This window comes from Centropristis striata, chromosome 21 (genome assembly GCF_030273125.1).
Source record: "Centropristis striata isolate RG_2023a ecotype Rhode Island chromosome 21, C.striata_1.0, whole genome shotgun sequence".
NCBI classification, from domain to species: domain Eukaryota; kingdom Metazoa; phylum Chordata; class Actinopteri; order Perciformes; family Serranidae; genus Centropristis; species Centropristis striata.
Genome location: NC_081537.1, coordinates 13,685,987 through 13,710,146, shown reverse-complemented (window position 1 = coordinate 13,710,146; position 24,160 = coordinate 13,685,987). Strand labels below are relative to the sequence as shown.

General features: G+C 41.0%; 1 protein-coding gene across 1 annotated transcript in view; it reads left to right on the top strand.

Moving 5' to 3' along the window:
- The window catches only part of lrp2b (low density lipoprotein receptor-related protein 2b), a 48,315-nt gene that overhangs the window by 10,845 nt on the left and 13,310 nt on the right, over positions 1–24,160 (top strand). Inside the window, exons 20-60 of the mRNA XM_059325344.1 lie at positions 378–515; positions 822–1,097; positions 1,205–1,444; positions 1,576–1,698; positions 2,467–2,583; positions 2,820–3,197; positions 3,651–3,899; positions 4,122–4,330; positions 5,265–5,449; positions 5,617–5,845; positions 6,682–6,859; positions 7,241–7,369; positions 7,570–7,736; positions 8,058–8,201; positions 8,637–8,746; positions 9,222–9,399; positions 9,627–9,722; positions 9,765–9,894; positions 11,078–11,314; positions 11,404–11,595; positions 11,732–12,204; positions 12,325–12,772; positions 12,871–13,036; positions 13,138–13,296; positions 13,425–13,714; positions 14,637–14,840; positions 15,176–15,418; positions 15,999–16,124; positions 16,283–16,402; positions 16,738–16,869; positions 17,080–17,281; positions 17,389–17,684; positions 18,518–19,034; positions 19,242–19,397; positions 19,706–19,876; positions 19,998–20,221; positions 20,322–20,499; positions 21,092–21,288; positions 21,572–21,817; positions 22,372–22,497; positions 23,858–23,977. Of these exons, the coding sequence (XP_059181327.1) occupies positions 378–515; positions 822–1,097; positions 1,205–1,444; positions 1,576–1,698; positions 2,467–2,583; positions 2,820–3,197; positions 3,651–3,899; positions 4,122–4,330; positions 5,265–5,449; positions 5,617–5,845; positions 6,682–6,859; positions 7,241–7,369; positions 7,570–7,736; positions 8,058–8,201; positions 8,637–8,746; positions 9,222–9,399; positions 9,627–9,722; positions 9,765–9,894; positions 11,078–11,314; positions 11,404–11,595; positions 11,732–12,204; positions 12,325–12,772; positions 12,871–13,036; positions 13,138–13,296; positions 13,425–13,714; positions 14,637–14,840; positions 15,176–15,418; positions 15,999–16,124; positions 16,283–16,402; positions 16,738–16,869; positions 17,080–17,281; positions 17,389–17,684; positions 18,518–19,034; positions 19,242–19,397; positions 19,706–19,876; positions 19,998–20,221; positions 20,322–20,499; positions 21,092–21,288; positions 21,572–21,817; positions 22,372–22,497; positions 23,858–23,977 (8,499 nt within the window). The remainder of the gene's footprint in view (positions 1–377; positions 516–821; positions 1,098–1,204; positions 1,445–1,575; positions 1,699–2,466; positions 2,584–2,819; positions 3,198–3,650; positions 3,900–4,121; positions 4,331–5,264; positions 5,450–5,616; positions 5,846–6,681; positions 6,860–7,240; positions 7,370–7,569; positions 7,737–8,057; positions 8,202–8,636; positions 8,747–9,221; positions 9,400–9,626; positions 9,723–9,764; positions 9,895–11,077; positions 11,315–11,403; positions 11,596–11,731; positions 12,205–12,324; positions 12,773–12,870; positions 13,037–13,137; positions 13,297–13,424; positions 13,715–14,636; positions 14,841–15,175; positions 15,419–15,998; positions 16,125–16,282; positions 16,403–16,737; positions 16,870–17,079; positions 17,282–17,388; positions 17,685–18,517; positions 19,035–19,241; positions 19,398–19,705; positions 19,877–19,997; positions 20,222–20,321; positions 20,500–21,091; positions 21,289–21,571; positions 21,818–22,371; positions 22,498–23,857; positions 23,978–24,160) is intronic.

The window sequence follows — 24,160 nt, the reverse complement described above, 5'->3', positions numbered from 1 at the left end:
ACTTTATGTTGAAGATGCCATATTGTAAAGTGAGATTTTAATGATATTTTTGATTATGAAGCAGGCTTAGGTTTTACATAAAAACATTCAATTCACGGAGTCCTTATTCAGAAACTGTGTTTAAACAAGCCATCAGGACTTCTGTATGGTAGTGATGTCTACTACACTATATATAGGCTGTTAACTAAGTGCTGTTACAGTCATTCCCTGGCTGCAATGATGATGCAGAGACACAGAAGGCAGATGCAGAATACTATAACACCCTGTCATAGAGCTTCTTGGGACTCATTTGTTATAATTTGGGAATGTGGATTTGTCTTTTAAGCACATCTACTTGTCTTTTTTTAAATGCTGAACCATCTATTTCTGTCTTGCAGATTACCTGTATGTGGCGGATACAAGGACAAGAGCAGTATTTGAAATGAGGAAGAGGGATGGAGGAGGAAACATTATGATCAGACAAGGAATCACCGGCATCATGAACGTCAAGGCCTACACAGCTGACCTCCATAGCAGTGAGTTCTCACACACAGAGGCTGCAGATAGTTTACACTCCAATCCTACAGTTACTGATGCAGAGGCAAACGAAGGCCACATTTCTCGCAATTTAGATAATGGGATAAGAAGAGGAAAAGGAGTTGATGGCTACTAGACAGGGAGAGTAGTGACAAAACAGAGCTAGAAAAGAAGAGAATCCATATCACATTCTCAAACCAGAAAGATCAATAACTGCAGGGCAAGGGCGATAGTTGAGCTATGACTCAGCCAGATATAATAATTCAGAAACCTGCTGACCAATTTTTCCATTATCCTCCTAACAGTGTTCAACAGCCGCTGCAATATGGTGGTCAATGGTCTCTGCAGCCACTTCTGTTTCCCGACTCCCTCCTACAGTCGAGTGTGTGGCTGTCCATATGGCATGAAACTTCAGGCCAATCAGAGGGACTGCATCAAAGACGATTCTGTTCCCCCACCTGACAACTGTGGTGACTTCGCCTTTGAGTGTGATGAAGGACGCTGCAGGCCCAACTCCTACCGCTGTGATGGAATTGTTGACTGTGTAGATAAGACAGATGAGGCCAACTGCACTGATACAGGCAAGCATATAATATTAACAAATTGTGTGTTTTAGGAAAAGTGGAATTAAAATATCAAGCAAACATTTTTAAATAATCCATGTGCCTGCCTCATATATCTTTACCAGGAGCAACCTGCTCTCCGTATGCGTTCACCTGCAGCAACAAACACTGCATCATGAACAGTTGGCGCTGTGATGGCATGGACGACTGTGGTGACGGTTCTGATGAAATGAACTGTCCCACCCGTCGCCCTACCACATGTCCCGCCGACTATTTTACCTGCGACAACAACAGGTGTATCACAAAAATCTGGTTGTGTGACGGTGACAATGACTGCGGTGATGGCTCTGATGAACACAACTGCAGTAAGTATTTGTCCGTTTTTATCTCAGTCACTTGTGTAATGGGATTTAACTTCATAGAATACTTTGCAAACAAATACCCTGTAAAAATGAAAACATTCTAATTAAATAAATGAGCTGTATGTGATCGACAGATTCTACCATCACTACATGCCCTCCTAATTACTTCCTGTGTCCCGACCACCGCTGCATCTACAACTCCTATGTGTGTGACGGAGACCAGGACTGCCTGGATGGCTCTGATGAAAAAAACTGTGGTGAGAATATAGACTGGATAAAAATAATGGACGTAGTCACCATGACGGCACCCATTGGCTTGTGAATTCCAGTACTATGTTATCAGCTAATACTAGTGCTACCAAGCTAGGATGGTTAGCACAAGGGACATCCATTATTCAAAATAGACAGCTGACTCCTTAGAGTGTCTTTTTGTACAACGGAAAACTGAACGAGATATTTTTATGCAACCAAAATGTAACAATTAACTTAATGTATTGAAAATCCACTGGAAAAGGGTCAAAGTTTTAAAAGGAAAATATACATTTTGCTGTGGTAATGACCTGTCAATCACGAGGTAGCCTCACCCTTAAGTATACCCTGCTTCATTGAATTTTTTAAATCTAAATAAGATCATAATTTACAAAATGCACACCGTGCTGTATAAAACTTGAAACATAGTAATTGAGACCATTAACTCAACTCAAAATAAATCAAGTAAGAAGTAGGATTATTTTGTTGACTTTTATTCAAACTGGCTTCTTTTTGCAGCCAGTAGAATCGCCCCCTGCTGGCCATTAGAACGAATACAGGTTTAAAGCGCTCATGCATTGCTTCACTTTACTGTTGGGTAGGAATAACTAAACTTCCCACTTTGTTGGGTTCTATTTTTATTTATGTTGATCATATCTGTAAATTGGAACACACTATTGAGCCAAATAGATTTATTTTTGAAGGCTGAAAGCGGTTTTGTATTTTAAAGTTTACTTATCATTTACCTCTAACTTTCTTTTTTTTTCCACCTTAAGAGTTTAACTGTGCCTCCTATGAGTTTGCCTGCGCCAGTGGGGACCAGTGTGTCAGTTCGAGATATCGGTGTGATGGAGTGTTCGACTGCAGGGACCATTCTGATGAGCGAGACTGTCGTAAGATAGCAACACTGCCTGATGATATATATAGGATGATAACAGTTTTAATTAGTAATGTAATGTTAGTCAGCTTTATTATTTATATTATTGAATTGAATAAAATGATTATTGACCTGAGTAAATTAATACTGATTGATTTTCAGTGTTTCAGTTTTCTGTTTGTAACTGTAATCTCTCAGAAAAAGCAGTTTCATTTTTTAAAGGTAATTTTCAAACATTTGTTTCTCCTCCAGCCACTCGAGGTCCAGGCCTCTGCCATAATGACGAGTTCCAGTGCCAGACCGATGGCTTCTGCATACCAGATGAATGGGAGTGCGACGGCCATCCGGACTGTGAAGATGGATCCGATGAGCACAACTCTTGCCCGGCTGTCACCTGCAGACCAAACTATTTCCAGTGTACCAACAAGTTGTGCATCTCAATGAGCTGGTTGTGTGACGGCGACAATGACTGCCGGGACATGAGTGATGAACAGAACTGCCCCACCCCTCCATTTAGTTGCCCCTCCGGACAGTGGCAGTGCCCCACTGACCTGTTGTGCATTGACATGGACAAGGTGTGCAACGGCCAGAGGGACTGTCCCAATGGAGCAGATGAGTCACCTATCTGCAGTGAGTTTTTTTTAAATATCATGCATTATAAATTAAGTTGTTGTAAATGATTTAAAGAGTAATACGAATGGTCAAAAAGTGATGCATTATATTTATTGTATCATCAATTTATTTATTATTTTATTTGTATGATATGTATGCATACATTAATATTTATTTATATATTATTAGTTTTGGTTTGAGCTAATTTAGTTTATTTATTCCTTGACCTTTTCTCTTCTCCCATAAGTTTTATTGTTACAATTTAGTATAAATAAGTATAGAGCATTGTTAAATTATTATTATTTTCTAATTTAAAATACTGCTTCACAAGCGTAGCACAATTTAATATACAGGAATAAAAGGAGTCAATATTAAAGCAAACAACACTGTAATGAACAACTTAAGTCAAAAGCACAATGTCTAATAATAACAATAACAATACTAACTCCCTGATATGTAATTTTAATGCAGACCAAGACGACTGTGCACTGAACAACGGGGGCTGCAGTCACGGTTGTATCCAAGGACCATTTGGGGCTCAGTGCACCTGTCCAGAAGGATTTAAGCTCCTCAATGATTCCAAGACCTGTGAGGACATCGACGAGTGTCTAATCCCAGGTTTCTGCAGCCAACAGTGCTTCAACGAGAGAGGAAGCTTCAGGTGCTACTGCTCGCATGGTTACCTTCTAGAGCCTGATGGACGCACCTGCAAAGCTGCAGGTAAGCAACAAATATTACATTAATTAATGCCCAGTGATACAAAACAAATAAAGTCTAAAAAGTATACAGTACATGCAAGCAAAGCAGATTACTATCTATTTTTTCTGTTTATTTGTGTATTTATATGTGAAATTAATCTCTATGTTCAGCATGGAACCAAATACCCAAAGATACATTTCAGATAAGATGTTGGTATGAAACAAGATATTTTTCTGCCCTTAGACCAATTATCAGCTATACTCCTGGTTGCCAAGCGAAGCCAGATCATCGCCAACCGGATCAACATGAGACCTCCCACAATGCGTCCAGTGATTAGCGGTTCAGCCATTGTGACTGTTGACTTTGATCGAGTAACCTCCAGAATCTACTGGGCCGATGCCTCGCAGAAGAAGATATGGAGTGCTTTCCAGAACGGCACCGACAGACGGGAAGTAAGAGAAATGATGGCACAGATTAGCCTGGCTAACACCAGACTAATCTCAAATGAGATCTAGTCTGGGAACCAGCCGTTCATTTCTCCGTAGAGGAGGTGTGGTTTACGATCCTCCGGAGCCGTTTATTGGGCGCTTAGAATGTCTATCAAAAGCGTCTGTAGGTAGCTCTTAGCCAATCGCATCAGTTATACCAGATGACGTAGTAGAGCAACAGAAATTGATGTTTGTTGTGTGTGTGTCTGTGAGTGTTGCTGCTGCTTTGCTTCTCCAGTTCTCGCTTTCTGCAATATTATTTATTTTCACGCTTTATTCCCCCTCATGTCATTCAGCCACACACATCCACTGATTTTATGGGCAATAAACAAGCTGCTGCGGGTCTCTCGGCGGCTCCGCTGTCCCCCGGCTCGTAGCCCGATCACCGGCGTTACAATAGCGGGGCTAATAGCTACCGCTAACGCCGTAACGGTAGCGTAGCGCTACCGCTATTAGCCCCGGTACCATAACGCCGGTGATATTGCTACGAGCCGGGGGACAGCGGAGCCGCCGAGAGACCTTTCGCCTTTCAACTTTCGCTCTAAACTATTTAAAACACCATCTACAGCTAAAGAGAGTTTCGCGTCTGCTGCAGCCATGTTGGATCCGTAAGAAAACTACAAGCTTCCGTCTGCCGGGTAGTACGCGTCATCGTCTTGCCGTCCCTCCCCGTTCTGTGATTGGATCCCTAAAACAGGGCTAAGAAAGCTCTCTGGTTTCCAGACCCCTTGGCAGTTCGAAATGAAATCGAGCGCGCAAGGCAGTCTGGGTATACCCAGGCTAGGCACAGATAATATAGAGCAAAAGATTTCAAACGCTGATTGCAACACAGCAAGACCTACGTTAAGTATGTTCAACTGTGCAGTCTTCTCAGTTCAGTGTGTTGCTGTTGTTCCAGGTGTTCTCCAGTGGTTTAATGGTACCAGAGAGTATTGCTGTGGACTGGGTGGGTCGAAACCTTTATTGGACCGACTCTGTCATGGAAAACATTGAGGTCTCCACTCTTGACGGTCGCTTTCGGAAAGTCCTCCTCACCAAGAACGTTACCAGTCCCCGCGGACTGGTTTTAGACCCCCGTAACTAGTAAGTACAGACTTTTGGGGAAAAATTGTCATTTAGATGTTTTTTAATTAAATACTTCATTGCTGTCTTTCAAATTTTATGTTGAGCTTCATAAATAATCTTCGAACCCCTAAAGAACACATCACAAGACAGTAGTATAACAAATACACATCACTCATACCTCTCAGCACCAACCTGATGTTCTGGTCCGACTGGGGTCAGAACCCCAGGATCGAGCGGGCCGACATGGATGGAGCCATGAGGCGAGTCATTGTCAGCACTAAGCTCTATTGGCCCAACGGCCTGGCCCTGGACTACACCACACGCAGGGTCTACTTTGCTGACGCCTACCTCAAATACATCGACTACTGTGACTACGAAGGCAACAACCGCCATCAGGTCATGGCAAGTGACATGGTAGGTTTACTTTGATTCAGTTGTTTGAGAATAAAAAAGGGGATATTTCACTCATATCGCTATATCAAGAACACCAAAACCTGTTTGAAACTTCAATGCAACAAGACAAATAAAAATCGACAAAGTCATCTAATCATGAATTTACGTTGTTTTAATGGCAGATTATTTTCACTGTTTTGGGGCTGCAGTAGAATTGTAATAGACTAAGAGCTGTGGCAATTTGTTTCCTGGATAAGTTTGCTTCCTTCAGACTATTATCTTTTTCACTGACAAATGAGCTGAAGGTGGTAGGTAAAATCTGAACGCTTAACCCTTAATAGGACACTCATTGAAATACTTGCAAATTCCAAATTTCAACCCTAGAGAATATTGGAGGATATTACATACTGCCAGAATGTATAAAAAAAACATACGAAAATAATATATTGAGAAAAAAGTTTACCAGATTAAAATGGCAAATCTACGAGAAAAAAATGCGTAGATTTATGAGATTTAAAGTGGTGAATCTGGGGAAAAAAGTTGCTTTTTTCCCACTTTTTTCTTGTAAATCTGCAACTTTTTTAGCGCATATTTGCCACTTTAAATCTCTTAAATCTGCAACTTTTCTTCTTGTAGATTTGCCACTTTTAATCTAGTAAATTTGCAACTTTTTTCTCGAAATATTACCTGAAGTAACCAAATATAGTTCTTTGCCCGATAAAGTGTTAAGAGGCGTTACAAATCAGGGAAAATATCAGTATAGCACTGCCTTTTTTAATCAGTGACTCATTGTAAGACAGGGACGTATTGAGATAAATACAACTTTAAAAACTTCATCACTGTGTGTCTCACACCAGGTTCTCCAGCACCCACATGGTATGACCATCTTTGAGGACAACATCTACTGGTCGGAGCGCTACACCAGCAAAGTAATGACGACGAACAAGTTCCATGGTGGCAACATCACCACTCTGATGTCCAGTGTCTACCAGCCCATGGGCATCGTTATGGACCATCCCATTAAACAGCCAGCAGGTAACTTTCAATTAAACAATAAATCTTAGTTGCATTCTTTCAGATTTCTGACTTGTGTTAACATGATGCAGTGTAGGAAGGTAAAAGCATGTATGCTAACCACATGTTCATGTCTTTAAATAATACAAGGATGGGAGGCATAAGCAACATTGGCAGATATAGCAGCCATAGCTGAAAAGAAAAATACTTGTATTTGAATAAACTCAATCAACAGGAAATCCAAAACACAAGAAAAAACATTGCTGGCTTGACAAATTGACTCTAAGAAGTTTAGTGCATGTAAAAACTCTGCACCAATCATTTTAGTACGACATATTTGAGAAAGTATATCAAATGTCTTTTTAAGTCTGATTGAAGGTGACACTGTGTTGTTGTATTTAGCCATCAACCCATGCAGAGAACACCTGTGCACTCAGCTGTGCCTGCTGGCTGGCATCAGACCCAGGTACTACACCTGCCACTGTCAGTCTGGCTGGAAGCTGGATACTGACAAACGCACCTGTATCAAAGGTAGGGCTTTTTTTATAGTGGCTTTTATTTTTCTACAGTGCTTTTCTACACAAGTGTTCATAGAATTTAATCATGTTGAAATCTCGTTACATATAAACCGTGTAATGAAAATAAGCAACTTTTTTCTGCCTGAATGTATATTCTTTCATATACTGTGTTTGAGTGTTATGCTACTCCTGTCATGTGAATTTTTATTTTAGATGAGTCTGCTTTCCTGATGGTGGTGAGAGGTTCAGTGATTTTTGGCATTCCTCTGGACCCCGCTGACCCTTCAAATAATGCAATGGCCCCCGTGTCTGGCATCAGCCAGGGGCGGGACATCGACTTTGATGACCAGCAGCAGTTAATCTATTGGGTGCAGAGCACTGTGAGTGGATTTTTTTCTTTATTGAGTCTTGTTGTATTATTTATGATGAATTTACTGTACTGCAAGGATAGCATGTAATTATAATGGGGAATTGTGTAAATTGTATTCCATATTATACTTGAATAGTAACCCCGTAGAGGGGAAGATAACATTAGACTTTGGAGAATGCCTTGCTTGACTTTATTATTTCAACAACATGTAATGGAAATTTAAGGTTAATTACTGATTTACACATTTACATATTTCCCCCTGGTATTTTTATCTTCAGTTTGTAAAAGGCTTGTTTTAAAGCATGACCTCTGATTTTGCTTTTAATGTCAGGGTTCTATATGGCAAGTGAAAACCAGCGGTACCAACAGGTCGGAGTTTGCTCCAGCTGCTTTCATGGGCTCGCCTTCTGGTCTGGCTTTTGACTGGATCAGCCGAATAATGTACTACACCAATCCAACTGCTAAAACCATAGAGGTAAGCACCTTTTGAGACAAAAATAGGACGAGTGTATAATTTATTACTAAATAGTAAATAGAACTCAGCATTGCCAAAACTACCCTCAGTTGATAAGACTGCACAAAATTACAATATTAAACATGTAAAACAAAAAATTACATTGAAATTGCAAATAATCTGTTGCAATCTTGTTATATTTAACTTTTAAAAACAACATAATCCCTCCCTGTTTTCTGTCATAGCACCTTTAATCTCAATTAACTTGATTGCAGTTAATTATCCATTGCATTTTTCTTAGTCTGATTTAGTTTGTGCATTTTATGTATTTAGTACATATTTTGTTTCCTTTAATCTGCAATTTTACAGATACAGATTTTTTTCAGTGTATCAATTAATTTTAGTTCTGTATCGTCACTGTGCAACTAAATAAACCAAATGTTACCCTTCCCCTAGGTTATCCGTGTTGATGGAGAGCAGCACTATAGGAGGACCCTCGTCACCTCCACTGGTAAACCGGAGGGAGTAGGAGAGCCCATTGGAATAGCCCTGGATCCAGCTCGGGGGTAAATCCTCCATTCATCTGATTAATTATTTGCTCTATGACTTAAATTCTGTGCTGTGTTTTTCAACAGTGAGAACAATATCTCTTCATTTGTGAGTGTGTATTTGTCCGTCGTGGAAGGACAGAACCAATAGACCATGATTAATCTGACAGCATTAATTGAACAGACAATAGCGGGCTGACAGGGACAAAGTGGTGTAATTGTTTGAGAGGCCATTACGTAATTGGCAAATATTTCTCCAGCAACAACATCTCCATCTCAATTATGTGTCTTGTAATATAAATTCCCAACACCCAAAACTGTTAACAGTGATAGATTGCAGTCTGAAATTAGTGCCTACATAATTTTGATGTACACTTTTTCTTTGCATATTCTTAATGTTGTTGAAATGTGAGAAATTTCCCCCATAGCTCTATTTGAAAACCCTTGAATGAACACCATGATCACATTCAACATTTACATTTCCCCCCTACAGGAAATTGTTTTGGACAGACAAGGGTTCAGACAGTGGAGTTCCTGCAAAGGTTGGAAGTGCTGACATGGACGGAGGTAACCTCAGAAACCTCTACACAGGCAACCTGGCAAACATAGGATATATCACCGCTGACATCTCTACCACTAAACTGTACTGGGGTGTGGCAGGCTCAGGGGTGGTATGTGCACTTTATATGCTCCACATGTAGACTATAGTAAGAACCTGTTGAGGGGAATAAATTGTTTTAATTTTTTGTGAAGAAATTGACTCTTTTCTGCTGGAGTATACCACACATTAATGTATTTTTCTATAAAGAAACCTGTTTTATCCTTATCTCTTTTAATACCTGTCAGTGTCACACTATATAACAAGTAATTTTGTACTCTGATAATCTGATATTTTCAGACCAAGCTTATATTTTTATTAACATTTCCTTGTTCTAACATTTTTGTTTCCCAGATTGAAAGTGGCACCATGGACGGAGTCTCCCGGGTGACGGTGGTGAGTGGCCTTTCCCATCCGTGGGGGCTAACAATCTACCAGAACCACCTTTACTACACCGACCTGGACTACGAGGTCATTGAGAGGGTGGACAAGAGCACTGGTGCCAATATGGTGGTGATGAGGAGTGGCATGTCTGACCTGCGCGCCCTCAAAGTGCACGCCAGAGACAGTACGTTGGCTCACTGTTTTTTTTTATTAAATTCAGAGGTGTCTGTCCTTGAGCTTTTTTGGTGTTTTTTTCCAGACTGTTATATTATGCAACAGATAATTACTGCCAGTGCAGTGAGTGACTGAGTGGGAGTGTAGTGTCCTCCTCAAGGACAGCACACAGCAGGACCGAGCCCCATTTCTATTTTATCTTTTGAATGTAGCTTTTGTGTTGATAAGGCCTTTTACCATTACAGTCATTTTTTTAATCAAATAAGTAAGTAATTAGTAGTTATTAAGGATTGAGATACTATTTTTTTCTTTCTTTATGTGTATATTTCACTAATGATCATTTAAAAAACAAGTTGATAACACAGTGGTAAATTGAGGAAATAATACCTTTTGAATGCTCCATGAATTACAACTGCACTTAATAATGAATAGTAACAAGTCACTTTTTTTCTGAATGTCCAGAGTGCAATCTTTTTGGACTTGTACATCCTAAATAGATAAATAATAAACCCTAATAATAATAATAATAATAGAAATAATAAGGAGAATAAACTATATGGTGTTGGTGTTTCCCTTTGACCAACTGACACACACTGACACGTGCAGTGACAACATGAAGGTGATATTCACACAATATCCTGCAATGTGGAATGTGTGGGTGTATTTGTGCTTAAGAACGTAACCGCTGTGATACAAACACAAAATCCTGTTTTATTCTGCTTATTTCCTGCTTTGTTCTCGCTAACGCCGCTCTTTCACTTCATTTACGGACATGGCTGCTTTCTCTCATGGAGGGACCGGCTTTAATGCCGTGTGTTTACATATACCAACTGACAATTTCTATTTAATGGATTTATTTATTTATTTGGCATATTTTCAGACAGACATTTTGGTTGATAATTTTAGCTGCAGGACAACTAGAGCTGATACTGGCAAAAAAACTGCATATCTCCATTGAATATCAATATCTGCAATATTCAATTCAATATCTGCCATTGAACAAGTAAGTCAGAGATTCTGCACAGCACAAACATATTTGTTGTAGGAAGCTGTATAAGATTTTTCACACTAAGAGAAAACTGCAGCCTCTTAACCTTCCTTTGATGTTCACTTATCCTTTGCATTAAATAATATGGGTTTTTATGATCATGTAATGCTCACCTCCATCACTGTCTTTCTCTCTGCCACCTCAGACTCAGCAGGAACCACCAACGCCTGCAGTTCCAACAACGGGGGCTGTCCCCACCTTTGTCTACCCAAACCAGGCAATCAAAAGACCTGCGCCTGCACCACAGGCTTTAACCCCTCTCAAGATGGCTCCCGCTGTGAACAGTATGAATCTTTCGCAATTGTCTCCACCCCCAAGTTCATCCGTGGCTTCCACATAAACAGCTCGGACCACTCTGAGGCTATGGTGCCTGTCGGTGGAAGTATGTTGTCTTGATATTGTTCTGCTTTATGTTGTATAAATACCAAGTTATCAGTTGAGTTAAGGAGCATTTTTTAAAATCTTTTGCAGCATCCTATTCCATTAAGGCCAAGTTGGACCTCCACATTGAATCTGGCTTTATATACTGGGCCGACAACAGCACCTCCACCTCATACAGGGGCATTTTCAGAGGCAAAACAGATGGAGGAAGTTACAAAACTGTCCTCAACACTGGTGTTGGAAGAGGAGGCATCCAGGGCCTGGCTGTAGACTGGGTTGCAGGTATGAAGCCATACAACCACCCGTTCATTCATCTATAACCTTTACCAAACATATCAACCTATACATAAATAAAAGACATACATTAATAATTAGTTAAAGTGTTCACTAAACTCAAAAATTCACTAAACCTTCTTAGGTAACTTGTATTTCACCAATGCCTTTGAGACCGAGACCTTCCTGGAGGTGCTTGCCATCAACACCACATACCGAATGATTCTGTTGAAGTCCTCCCAGGACCGGCCCCGTGACGTGGCGGTCAGCCCCAAGCTTCGCTACCTCTTCTGGACTGATGGTGGCCAAAATCCCAAAATAGAGCGGGCCCTGCTGGACGGCACCAACCGCACGGTGCTGGCATCAGAAAGCCTAGCGTCGCCCCGCGGCCTCACCATTGACTACACCAATGATTTCCTCTACTGGACAGATGATGTTCTTGATATGATCTCCAGAATGGCCACAGACGGTACACAGAGACAGATTGTCCGATATGGGAGCCGGTATCCATCTCCAACAGGGATGGCTATATTTGGAAACTACATGCTTTGGGTGGATAAAAAGCTTGGGAAGCTCTTACAGGCCAGTAAGGACCCAGCCAACACCGACCAGCCGGAGGTGAGAGATAAAATGTTTGTGAAGAGGTTGAGAAGAGACATCCAAAAATCAGTTCAGAACAATTAGTGATACTGCTCTAAAGGTCCTAAATAACAAATGTTTTTTTTTTAATGATACCAGGTAATTCGAGACAATCTCGACGGTCTGATGGATGTCACCGTCTTTGATGCTCATGTCCAGCCTACATCTGCCAACCAGGTGGGCTTTAACCCATGTCAAGAAGATAACGGACGCTGCCAGCAGCTCTGCTTTGCCATACCAGGCCAGGAACATCCAAAATGTGGCTGTGCACATGGGTCACTCCTTAGTAATGGAGTAACATGCGGTTATGGACTTGATGAGTTTCTAGTTTTCACTACAGACTACACCCTGAATAGCATGAGGTTAGATCCTGCAGATCACAGCACTCCTTATCCAATGGTGAACTTGGGCTACAACTTGCTGGCTTTAGATTATGACTTCAAGCAGAAGCGGATTTTCTTCACCCAGTATATGGGAATTGGTCGAAGCAGAATTGGCTACGTCACCACGACTTCCATCACCAGCCCGCCTGTCTTTATCGCGTCAAGTGAGTTTAACATTTGTTGGTACTGTGCTCCTGTTTTGGGGGAACTCCATCTTATTTTTCACTCCCTTCTCTCACCCTGTTTTTGTTTGTCTGCTCAGATTTGGATGACCCAGAGGGATTGGCGTATGATTGGGTCAACAATCGTCTCTACTTTACTGACTACTATAGCCGTAATGTCCAGTCTATAGGGGCGGATGGGACGAATCGCTCAATCATCGCCCATGCAAACCGTCCCAGAGGCATCATTGTTGACCCCTGCTATGGGTAAAAGCAACAGAGCATTACCTCACTGCCCAGTGTCAACAGAACAGACATAGATGATTTCTGTACTCACTTCGCTCTTCTATCTCTGCTCTTTTGTCCAGTTACCTGTACTGGACTGACTGGGGCTATCCAGCTAAGATTGAGAGAGCAACACTTGGTGGAAACTTCCGGACCTCCATCATAAACAGTAGTCTGTCAACACCCAATGGCCTGTCTCTGGATTATGAGGAAAGGATGCTGTACTGGGCTGATGCCTCATTGTATGTCCCATTTTTTTAACACTGCTACTGCTTATAAAATACTGTGTAATACTGTGTTGCAGCAGATCCCACACTGTTCACATTTTTTTTTTTTACATTTCCTCTTCTCCCCCTGCTGCTTCCTGCAGAGATAGAATCGAGAGGTGCACTCTGACTGGTCAGAACCGACAAGTGATCTTGCAGGGGGTCCTGTACCCGTTCGCCATGACGGTCTTCAAACAGGACATCTTCTGGACCGACTGGACTGAGAGGGCCGTCTTTAGGGCTGGGAAGGACGATGGCTCTGGCTTCACAGTGCTGGCCCAGGACCTGCAGTACCGGCCAAATGACATCCATGTTTATGCCGCATCTAAGCAGGAGAGTTGCAACAGCTCCTGTCAGCAGTTTAATGGAGGCTGCAGTAATATCTGTGTTCCAGGTAAGACTGATTATAACGTGACCTTGCCTCAAAAATTGTGAATACTGCTTTCCCTGAACAGATTAAGTAATTTGTTGCTGTTCAAAGGACAGTTCTTTTGTGCCTTTGACTAATCATGTTTGGCTACTGAAATCCAGTTCCCAGATGCATAAACTACATTAAGTTTTCAATTTGAGTTGATCCTTTATGCAAAACATTACTCGAAGCCAAGGGGTTCATTTCAGAGTGTTGCATAAAGCATCTAAGATTGTCTCCCTTACTAAAGCTTTCACAGTTGTTACTGTCATAATACATCATGTGCACTTCAGTTACCATGGTTAAGCTTCACTCACATCATCATCCTTTAAGTTTTCTTGACAACATTATTATCAGTGTTAGCTAACTTCTCCATAATTAACAACAAAGAGATTACAAAAAGAAAATCTGTTCTCCTCGAAGAATATGGGAAGAACAAGTAAATTTATCATCGCAAATACGTGCAAGAAAGGGGAATGCCCAATATTTATGGAAACGACTCGAAAAACAAACTGTTTTTGTTTGTTGTTGTTTGTTTGTGTGTTTCAAAAGTACAATATGGCTTACGTTGCTACTGCAAACATTAGCATTACGGCGTTGACAATAACTATAGCAGCGCTCCACAGAACCAAAAGATTATTAAATTCAGCCACTGTATTATGTTCCACAAATTATTTCACTTTCAAGAGACTAGTATGGGACCCTTAACTTTGGAATATGGTCACTTAGAACCTTTTAGTGTTTACCTTAAAGTTACAACTTGCTCACTAAGACGTCAGAGCAAGTGAAAGTTCTGAACATCCGAAACATCACAAAGAGACACACAGCACTGCTAATTAAAAAGACAGGTTATCTTCAGTTCCTCTCTATTCTTAAATTCCCTCACCTCCTATAATCTCTCCTGCAGGTCCATTGGGCCCAGAGTGCCAGTGTCCTCATCAGGGGAACTGGTACCTAGCCAATAACGGCAAAGATTGTATCAAAGACACAGGGAAACGCTGTCAGCCAGACCAGTTCACCTGTCTTAATGGAAACTGCATCTCAGCACGCTGGAAGTGTGACGGCCAGGACGACTGCGGAGACAACTCGGATGAGCAGGAGAGAGTGTGTGGTGAGAGATGTGTTTTTATGATTACAATTTTGAGTGGAAGCATCTAAGCAGGTCATCAAGCACATTTTAAAATGTTGTACATAAACACTGATGATTTGGGTTTTTTAATCTGACACTCAGTATCAATTGTGCTGCACAATGCCAACTTGGGAAAAGGGCACACTCATTTTGTTGTTGTCTTTGACCATTTCTTTGTTATACTGGTAAAATAGTAATGTTAGTTAAACTTTGGGTTTAGCTCTTACTTGTTCATGAAGAAAGGGAATAGGCAGAAAGCCCAAAACATGAATCACGGCAAGAAAGTAAGTCAGCACTATGTTATTCCTCCTGCTCAGCATTCCACACCTGCTCAGCCATCGACTTTACCTGTGACAATGGACGCTGCGTTCCGCTCAGCTATGCCTGCGACTACACAGACGACTGTGGTGACAACAGTGATGAACGAGGCTGCCCCTTCCCCACCTGTAATCCCAGTACAGAGTTCACCTGCAGGAACGGACGCTGCATCAATGCAGCCTTCGTCTGTGACGGCCACAACGACTGCAGAGACAACGGCACCTCTGATGAAATCAACTGCCGTGAGTGATGATTACGCTGATCAAGAGATTGACTTGTGAACTGATCAGTTGATTATGGTAGAAAATTGAATTAGTGTTGCAATTCTCACACTATTTGTTCCACTATATAGATCAGCTATTCTCAACCTTGGGCTCGGGACCCCAATTGGGGTCGCGAGATGATTTCTGGGGGTCACCAAATCATTTTGATTTTGACTTTTTTTTGTCATTTTGTGTTTTTTGTCATTTTGTGTCTATTTTTTTGTCATTTTGTGTCTTTTTTTGGTATTTTTTTTTCTTTTTTGGGTCTTTTTGGGTCATTTTGTGTCTTTTTTTGGTCATTTTGAGTCTTTTTTGGTCATTTTGTTTCTTTTTTGGGTGATCTGAACTGTGCGTGTGAGATTCTGTTCAGCGAGCGGGGGTCGCGGACAACATGCATGTTAAATTGGGGGTCGCGACTCAAAAAGGTTGAGAACTACTGATAGAGATAACCTGCTTTTTCCTACAAGATTAAGTTCTCTTGAGTTACTTGCAAAAGTTATATGTGTCCTGACTTTCTGATCCTGTGGTTGATGTTTTGATCTCTCTTGGCCTTCTCCAGCTGACCGGACATGTCCTACGGGACAGATCAAGTGTGACAGCAACAACATCTGCATCTACCCTGAAAACCTGTGCGATGGCTATAACAACTGTGGAGACAACAGCGATGAGAATCCTCTCTTCTGCGGTAAGTTGAACGCTCAGCATTTGTCCTGCTGCCGAGTGAGACGAAATAAGAAAGAGGAGACATGCTGGTATGAACTGTATCACCCCCAGAGTTTATGTTTTACCTGCTGAGTCCATTCATTAGAACTCTACGTGGATATTTGTGTTACTGTGCTACAGCGGGTCGTACATGCTCTCCCGATCAGCACCGCTGCGATGGAGCAAAATGTATCCCAAGCGCTTGGGTGTGTGACAGCATCAGAGACTGCAATGATGGTACAGATGAACCACTTTCTTGTGGTGAGTTCTCTAAATTTACATTTGACTTTTTAGATGTATAGCTTACATTGAGAGAGCAAATTAGGCAAGAGGTGTGCTCTTGTGCTATTTATATACTAATACTAGTGAAATACTAATAAACTTAAGCTATATTTATTTAGTTATGCACTTTATATCTAATAGACACTTTTAGTTAGTTATAGTTGCCACATTTTTTTAAAGGGATTGTTAATAAAATGACCTGTTACTATGATAATTAATATAGGAAAATAGTGATCACCTTGTAGTAGTCTTTCAAATGTAATTATTTTTAGTTGTTTGTTGCTGATGAGTGGTATTTATCTGTTCCTGTGCAGAGGATCAAATCAAAACATGCAGTCCCAGCCAGTTCACTTGTACCAATGGAAACTGCATCCCACAGTCACTGGTCTGTGATGGCAACAATGACTGCTGGGACAGCAGTGACGAGGCTCCTGAACTGCAGTGTGGTGAGATACTATTTTTGCATTTATGTATTACACTGTGTTTATTGCTTATATTGGTTATGTATATGTTTTTTGTAATGTATTAGAGGCTGGAAAAATAGTTTAGCTCATTGTTTTTTTCCCCAGCGCTATTCCAGGTCTTATGTGTAAACTAAAATCTGTACAGCTTCATTTGTGATCTTGAGAATCTCCTCCTCTGTCTGTCTACTTCAGGTGAACGTACCTGCAGTTCCAACCAGTTCACCTGTCCAACCTGGCACCCCGGCCACCCACGCTGTGTGCCGTTAAGCTTTGTGTGTGATGGGGACAAAGACTGCGCCAACGCGGCTGACGAGCTGCAGAACTGCCCCAACCGCACCTGCCATATGAATGAGTTTGCCTGTTCTAATGGGCTTTGCATCTTCCTCCCCTACCAGTAAGTAGGAAGTGTGTGTGAGTGAATAAAAGTAGACATTTGTTTACCAGTCTGGAAATTAATTCTCGTCTTTGAATCGAGTCTAATGAATTGCTCCTCCTCCCCAGCTGTGACCGTGTGAACGACTGCGGGGACGGCAGTGATGAGTTGGGCTGTACCTATGACACGTGCAGCAGTAACCAGTTCACCTGCAGTAACGGAGCCTGCATCTCTGCTTTCTTCACATGCGACGGGGAGGCCGACTGTCTGGATGGCTCCGATGAGGCGGACAGCTTGTGCGTCACAACTCAGCCCACCTGTTCTCCCCAGCAGTACATGTGCAAGTCAGGCGAGTGTATCGACAACAGTAAGGTGTGCAACGGACAGAAGGACTGCCAGGACAACAGCGACGAAAAAGGCTGCGGTGAGAGATATGGAAATATGACCGTATGTGACAATATGAGCAAAGAGGAAAAACAGCTTCTCTCTCACACAACCAAGCTGTATATTTAGTTTAAAAAAACATCACTAACATACTGTTTTATGGTTGGATTTGAGTGGGGACAACCTTTTTCAAGGTTGATCTTAAATGTATGTCCAGTTTGTGAACCATAATGCACTGATGGGTATGACATTCTAAATGGTTGATTGAACATTTTATTGTTTAGTTGCTAAAGTAACATACATCTACATACAAATATATAATATACAAGATACAAACATCTTGAAATGTTTCACAACAGTCCGAAACCCAAAGATATTACGGTAAGTATTTTAGGGACAGTTCACAAATCAAAAATGTATATTTTTTCTCTTACCTGTAGTTCTATTTATCAATCTAGAATGTTTTAGTGTGAGCTGCAGAGGTATCAGCTGTAGATGTCTGCCCTCTCTCGAATATAATTGACATGGATTGCAAAAATATATTTGACCTTACAATTATTTCTAAAACTACAGTTAAGAGAAAAAATGCGTATTTACTGTCCCTGCAGTGATGCAAAGTAAACAAAAAAACCCCATTCTGTAACATATTCTAGCTTTTAAGTTTGAAGCTTGAACCAGCAATTATTTAGCAATTTTGTTTAATGAATAACTGACTCTGGACTCAGTTTGTTGACTTATTGTTATGATTTATATTGTCTGTGAGAATTACGTTCACTCATTTAAAATCACATTAAGACCTTTCAACTTGTATGTCTATTTCACCTTGTTTTCCTATTCTTTCTCCACTTGGTCTTCATCCCTCGTTCTGTTTAGGAATCAATGAGTGCCGTAACCCATCAGTCCACAAGTGTGCCCAACTCTGCACTGACACCCTCACCGGTTACTACTGCTCCTGCCACCCGGGCTACAGACTCATGCCAGATGGTAAAGCCTGCGAGGACCTTAATGAGTGTTCGAGCACACCCGGCGTCTGCAGCCAGATCTGCGAGAACACCGTTGGCTCGTTCCACTGCAAATGCGCCCCGGGGTACATCCGTGAACCAGATGGTCGTACCTGTCGTCAGAACAGCGGCATTGCCCCATACCTGTTGTACAGCAATCGCTACTACATCCGCAATTTGACCACTGACGGGTCACATCTGAGTATAGTCGTGCAGGGGTTGTCCAATGTGGTGGCATTGGATTTTGACAGCTATGAGAGGAGGCTTTATTGGCTCGATTCCCAGGCGGGAAAGATTGAGAGGATGCGTTTTGATGGGACTGACAGGGAGACACTGGCGTATGAAGATATGCATGGAGCCGAAGGCCTCGCACTGGATTGGGTGGGCAGGTGTGTGAAGCTGGAGGAACTTCATTATTTAAGCTGTCTTAAGTAATAGATAATTCAATATTTATTAGTCTATTAAACAGTGAACACTCCACATTTGTGTGAAAACCAATTTTAAATCTGCAAGATAACTTTTGTCCTTTTATCTAATTTTCTGTAAGCACTGCTGTTATTTGTGAGCATTAAATCACATTTTTGTGTCTCCTGCAGGAAGCTGTACTGGGTGGACAGTTATTATGGTTCAGTTCATGTGATGGAGCTGGATGGGCGCTACAAAAAGAGGCTGCTGTCAGGGGAGTTCACAAATGGAAATAACACCTATCTTATCAGCCGACCTCGCGCTGTGGCTGTTAACCCTAAATATGGGTACTGACACACACATTCACACCCTTAATCTGCAGTTGATATCACAAGAAAAGTTGTATTGTAGCTGCTTTGAAAATAACTAATACTAAGTAACACAGGCTATGTAATCCATTGTTGTTTACATCGGCCGAGTTAGACCCAGAATAGACGAGGTAAAAAAATGCATCTAGAAATACAATGTTAGTTAACCCTTACTGTATACTATTAGTTGAGAAAATGTTTAATGGTAAATATGCACCGAAGTTTAATCCTTTGTTTTGATTATTCTCAACACTTTCTTTTCACTTTCCTGTACTCTTTTCTCCCAGATGGCTGTACTGGACCGACTGGGGTGACACAGCATATATCGGCAGAGTTGGCATGGACGGAACCAATCTCAGTGCGATTATCACAACCAAGCTGGAGTGGCCCAGTGCTCTGACAGTAGACTACACCACCAACAAGATTTTCTTTTCTGATTCCCACCTCAACTTCCTGGAGTGAGTTAAGAGATTCAGACAAGAGTCCTCTTTAAGCTGTCATCATGTATGCATCAACAGGTTTTTCCTTGATAATAGTGCCAGTTTACGTGTATTAACCCTCCACTGTATCAACCTTCAGCTTTGCAGACATGGACGGCCAGAACCGACACCGGGCCATTGCTGGAACACTTCCTCATGTCTTTGCTGTTTCCCTGTTTGAGGACTGGATCTACTGGACAGACTGGAACACACACACAGTGGAAAAGGCTCATAAATACACTGGCGAACAGCGCACAATCATGGGCAACAACACGCATCGACCATATGACATTCACGTCTACCACCCATACAGGCAGCCTCGCAGTACGTACAATTGAACTTCTGATGATCATATTCTTATTGTGTCAATGAACTGCAGTTCAGAACTGATCAATAATTTATTTTTAATAATCTTATTTCCCAGGTGAAAATCCTTGCACCAACCATCACCTGACCTGCAGTCACTTGTGTCTGATTGGTCCTGGTGGGCAGCAAGCTACCTGTCAGTGTCCAGATCACTTCATCGGCCTCTCTGTGGGCTTCAAGATCCAGTGTGTGGCCGACTGCTCCAGCACCCAGTTCCGTTGTGGAGACAATGAAAAGTCAGTCGGACGTAAAATCACTTCCCCCGTGTTCCCTTTCACAGTCCTCACAACTCCTTTTAAAAAAACAGTCTCCCTGTTCTTTCATAGTTTAAAAAAGTGATGAAAATTACACACTGCAAAATTGTCCATAAAACCCAGTAAGTCTATGGATAAACTGTTTTATTTAAAAAAAGCATAAATTCACATATGAATATAAAAACTATGCTGTCATGGCATTTCACACAAGCACTTCCAACGTTTTAAATGCAGGCTATACAGATCACTTTACAGAATATTGTAAATAACTAACGCAAAAAAAACCCTTTCAATTCTTAGATTAGGCCCAGTGTTGGTACATTTGTAAGAAACTTGGGAACTGTAAGGTGTGGAAATGATTAATGACACAAGATTATTATATATACACATTTTTTTTCAGTTTTTGTTTGTTAACATAACCGTAACATATTCGTTCCGCATGTCTAGAAAAACTGAATCATATGAACAAACAATGAGAAGTAGAGGAAATATTATAAAAAAACAACATCTTATGCATTCATTTTGCCTTTATATTCTCTTAAATTAACCGGTTTGTGCGCTCTCTTATCTTTAGATGTGTTCCTATATGGTGGAAGTGTGACGGCCAGTCAGATTGTGGTGATGGCTCAGATGAACCTCAGACCTGCCCGTCCCGTTTTTGCCCCATCGGCCAGTTCCAGTGTCAGGATGGCAACTGCACCTATCCTGGCTTCATCTGCGACGGCCACCCGGATTGCCCTGACAGTTCAGACGAGGATGCGGCTCTCTGCAGTATGAAAATAAATATAGTTACTGTAATGAACTGCAGTAGCTGAAATGAAAAATGTTCTACACCTGCAGACTTGAAATTTTAACTGTGTTGTTTTAGGTCAAGTATAATTGTTATTTTAGATTTCACTTTGTTTGGAACTTGCTAATGTATTCTTCATAAGTCCTGGAGAATACATTTACTGGTAGAAATTCAGGCCGTGGCTAGGCTTTATCTCAGCAGAAGTCCTCACACCTAAAAGTAAGCTTGGATTTACACTAGTCAAGCTGCAGTCTGTCCCTGTAGGTGACCACCGATGCCAGGAAAACCAGTTCCAGTGTAAAAACAAGAAGTGCATCCCAGTGTCCTGGCACTGCGATGGAGTGACCGATTGTTCTGATGGCAGCGACGAGGACGCAGAGACGTGTTCACAGAGGACCTGCAGACCGGGCCAGTTCCAGTGTGCTAACGGGCGCTGTCTGCCGCCAAGCTACGTGTGTGACGCCCAGGACGACTGTGGGGATGCATCTGATGAGCCGTATGAAACCTGCAGTACGTGGCACATTATCAGTTGGCAGTTTTAATAAATCAGACAAGAAAATGGTACAATACACTGATTATATTATCCACATTGCTGAGCCGTGAGAGAGAGCAGTATGATGTCTTGTTCACTAGCTGTGGCAGGAATTAAACCTGTGACACTCCTGATTTGCTTTATACTTCTGTGATAAGCACACAAAGGAAAGACACTGCTGTAACTGATGACAGCATTGCTCTGCAGCAAAACAGAGCTGACAGTTTAATCAAGCATAGAATTATTTGTTTCAGTGATATAATCAATGTAGACTCACCCATGTCCCAAGAGGAATCTGGGTGAATTAATGATGTTGTATTGTTTTTTTCTCAATTCAAGAGACACAAACTATCATTCGTTTCCCCTCTCATCCTCTTCCTTCTGTGTTTCGTTGTGTTTCATTTCTGTCTTTCATTTCTCATCTGTGTTCTTGTCACCTCGTAACATTTTGTTTGTCATTTTCTGTCCCATTCTCACTCACAATGCTTCCTTCTTTCCTCTGTCTCATGCCTCTCTATCTGTCTCTGTTTAGTGGGTCCAGACTACAAGTGTGATGACACAGAGTTCTCCTGTAAGACAAACTACCGCTGTATTCCTCAGTGGGCCCGCTGTGACGGCACCAACGACTGCATCGACAACAGCGATGAGCAAGGCTGCGGTCAGTGCCCGTGTGTCAACTGATTTGTCATGTCATGTTATGTCATGTCATGTCATGTTATGTCATGTTATGTTATGTTATGTTATGTTATGTTATGTTATGTTATGTTATGTTATGTTATGTTATGTTATGTTATGTTATGTTATGTTATGTGAAGGCAGGGCTGTAACAAAGGTCGCTTCAGCTGAAGAAAAAGAAATTAAGCAATAAAAAACTGTAAATCAGTATATGTTTTTAAAAAATGCAGTAACACTTTACAATAACCAACTAAGTGGTGTTTATAGATGGTTTATAGACCAATTATTAACCATTTAACAAAGTGTGGTACAAATTTAATCTTTGAATATTTTTAACCAATTTCTTAAAGGTATAGGAATCATTTCAAAATCATTATCATACTTTATATGGTGCTGAAAATGTTAAAATGAGTGCAACTAAACTATTAATGAACTATTAATTATAATGTAATTGTTTGTTAATGGTAAATTAACTATAAAGTTACATTAATATACCATCTATTTGTCATTTATAAATGATGTAGTTTGTTAAACATTAATACATTATGTATTTACCATTCTAAATGGCCTATATACGGTTTATAAATGAGAGAGAAAGAGTTTTTTGAGGATGAACAGAAATGTAGAATCGTCTAGAGGTCTGTGGTGTCCTGCTGGAAATAGAAAAGTTTGAGTAACACCAGGATATTTCCACAGTTACATGCATGGTTCTCATGCTCATCGATAACTGGTAATTTCTCTCGCTTGGAAAAGTCATGGAATTAGTTAAATCCTTTTAAAGTTTTGGAAAAGTCAAGGAATTTTGTTGTTTGTAAGACAAAACAACATAATGGTGAATTTATTTTCTGTAGCTGTAAATGTAGCCACTCAATGCATCAATGCATGAAGTTTTACATTCATTATCACTCATGTTTCTTCATTTTTTTGAAGATGTCCTCCAGAGACAGAGCGTTGAATTCGAAGATGAATAGTGCATTAGAGTACATGAGGAATATTTTTTTAATACAACAGTTTAAGCCTGCATTGTTTTCCAGACTTACATTTACTTGGTAATGGATATTTTTATTATGGGATTTTTGAATAGGCAAGAGTATGATGAAGACAAGCACAAAATGTTGGGGATGTATGATCTAATCACACAGCTTTGCACAATGCACAAGTGTGTGTGTGTGTGTGTCTGTGTGTCTGTGTGTCTGTGTGTGTGTGTGTGTATGTATGTATTCATGTTGAATGAGCATATCTGGGCTTTTAAACATGGGTTCACTAAACTGTACTATTTTTCTCATTGGCCACATGTTGAATCATCTTTTTATCTGTTTATTTCTGACTTTGACTTCCAACAGAGGAGGTGACCTGTGACCCTCTGGGAGATTTCCGATGTGACAACCACCGCTGCGTCCCCATCCGCTGGAAGTGTGATGGCACAAACGACTGTGGCGACGGCTCGGATGAAAGGAACTGCCGTGAGTGTGTCCTGATGTGTTTGATGTGGGATTTTTTTTTTCAGTTTAGCCCAGTATTTGGGTTTTTGAGATTTTAAATTGCCTCTTTGTATAGTTTGAGCCTGTGCAGGAACTGCTTAAACACTAAGACCTTCTGATTTCATACCAAAGTTATTTGTCTTTGTTATGGGCATTGTGTCTACA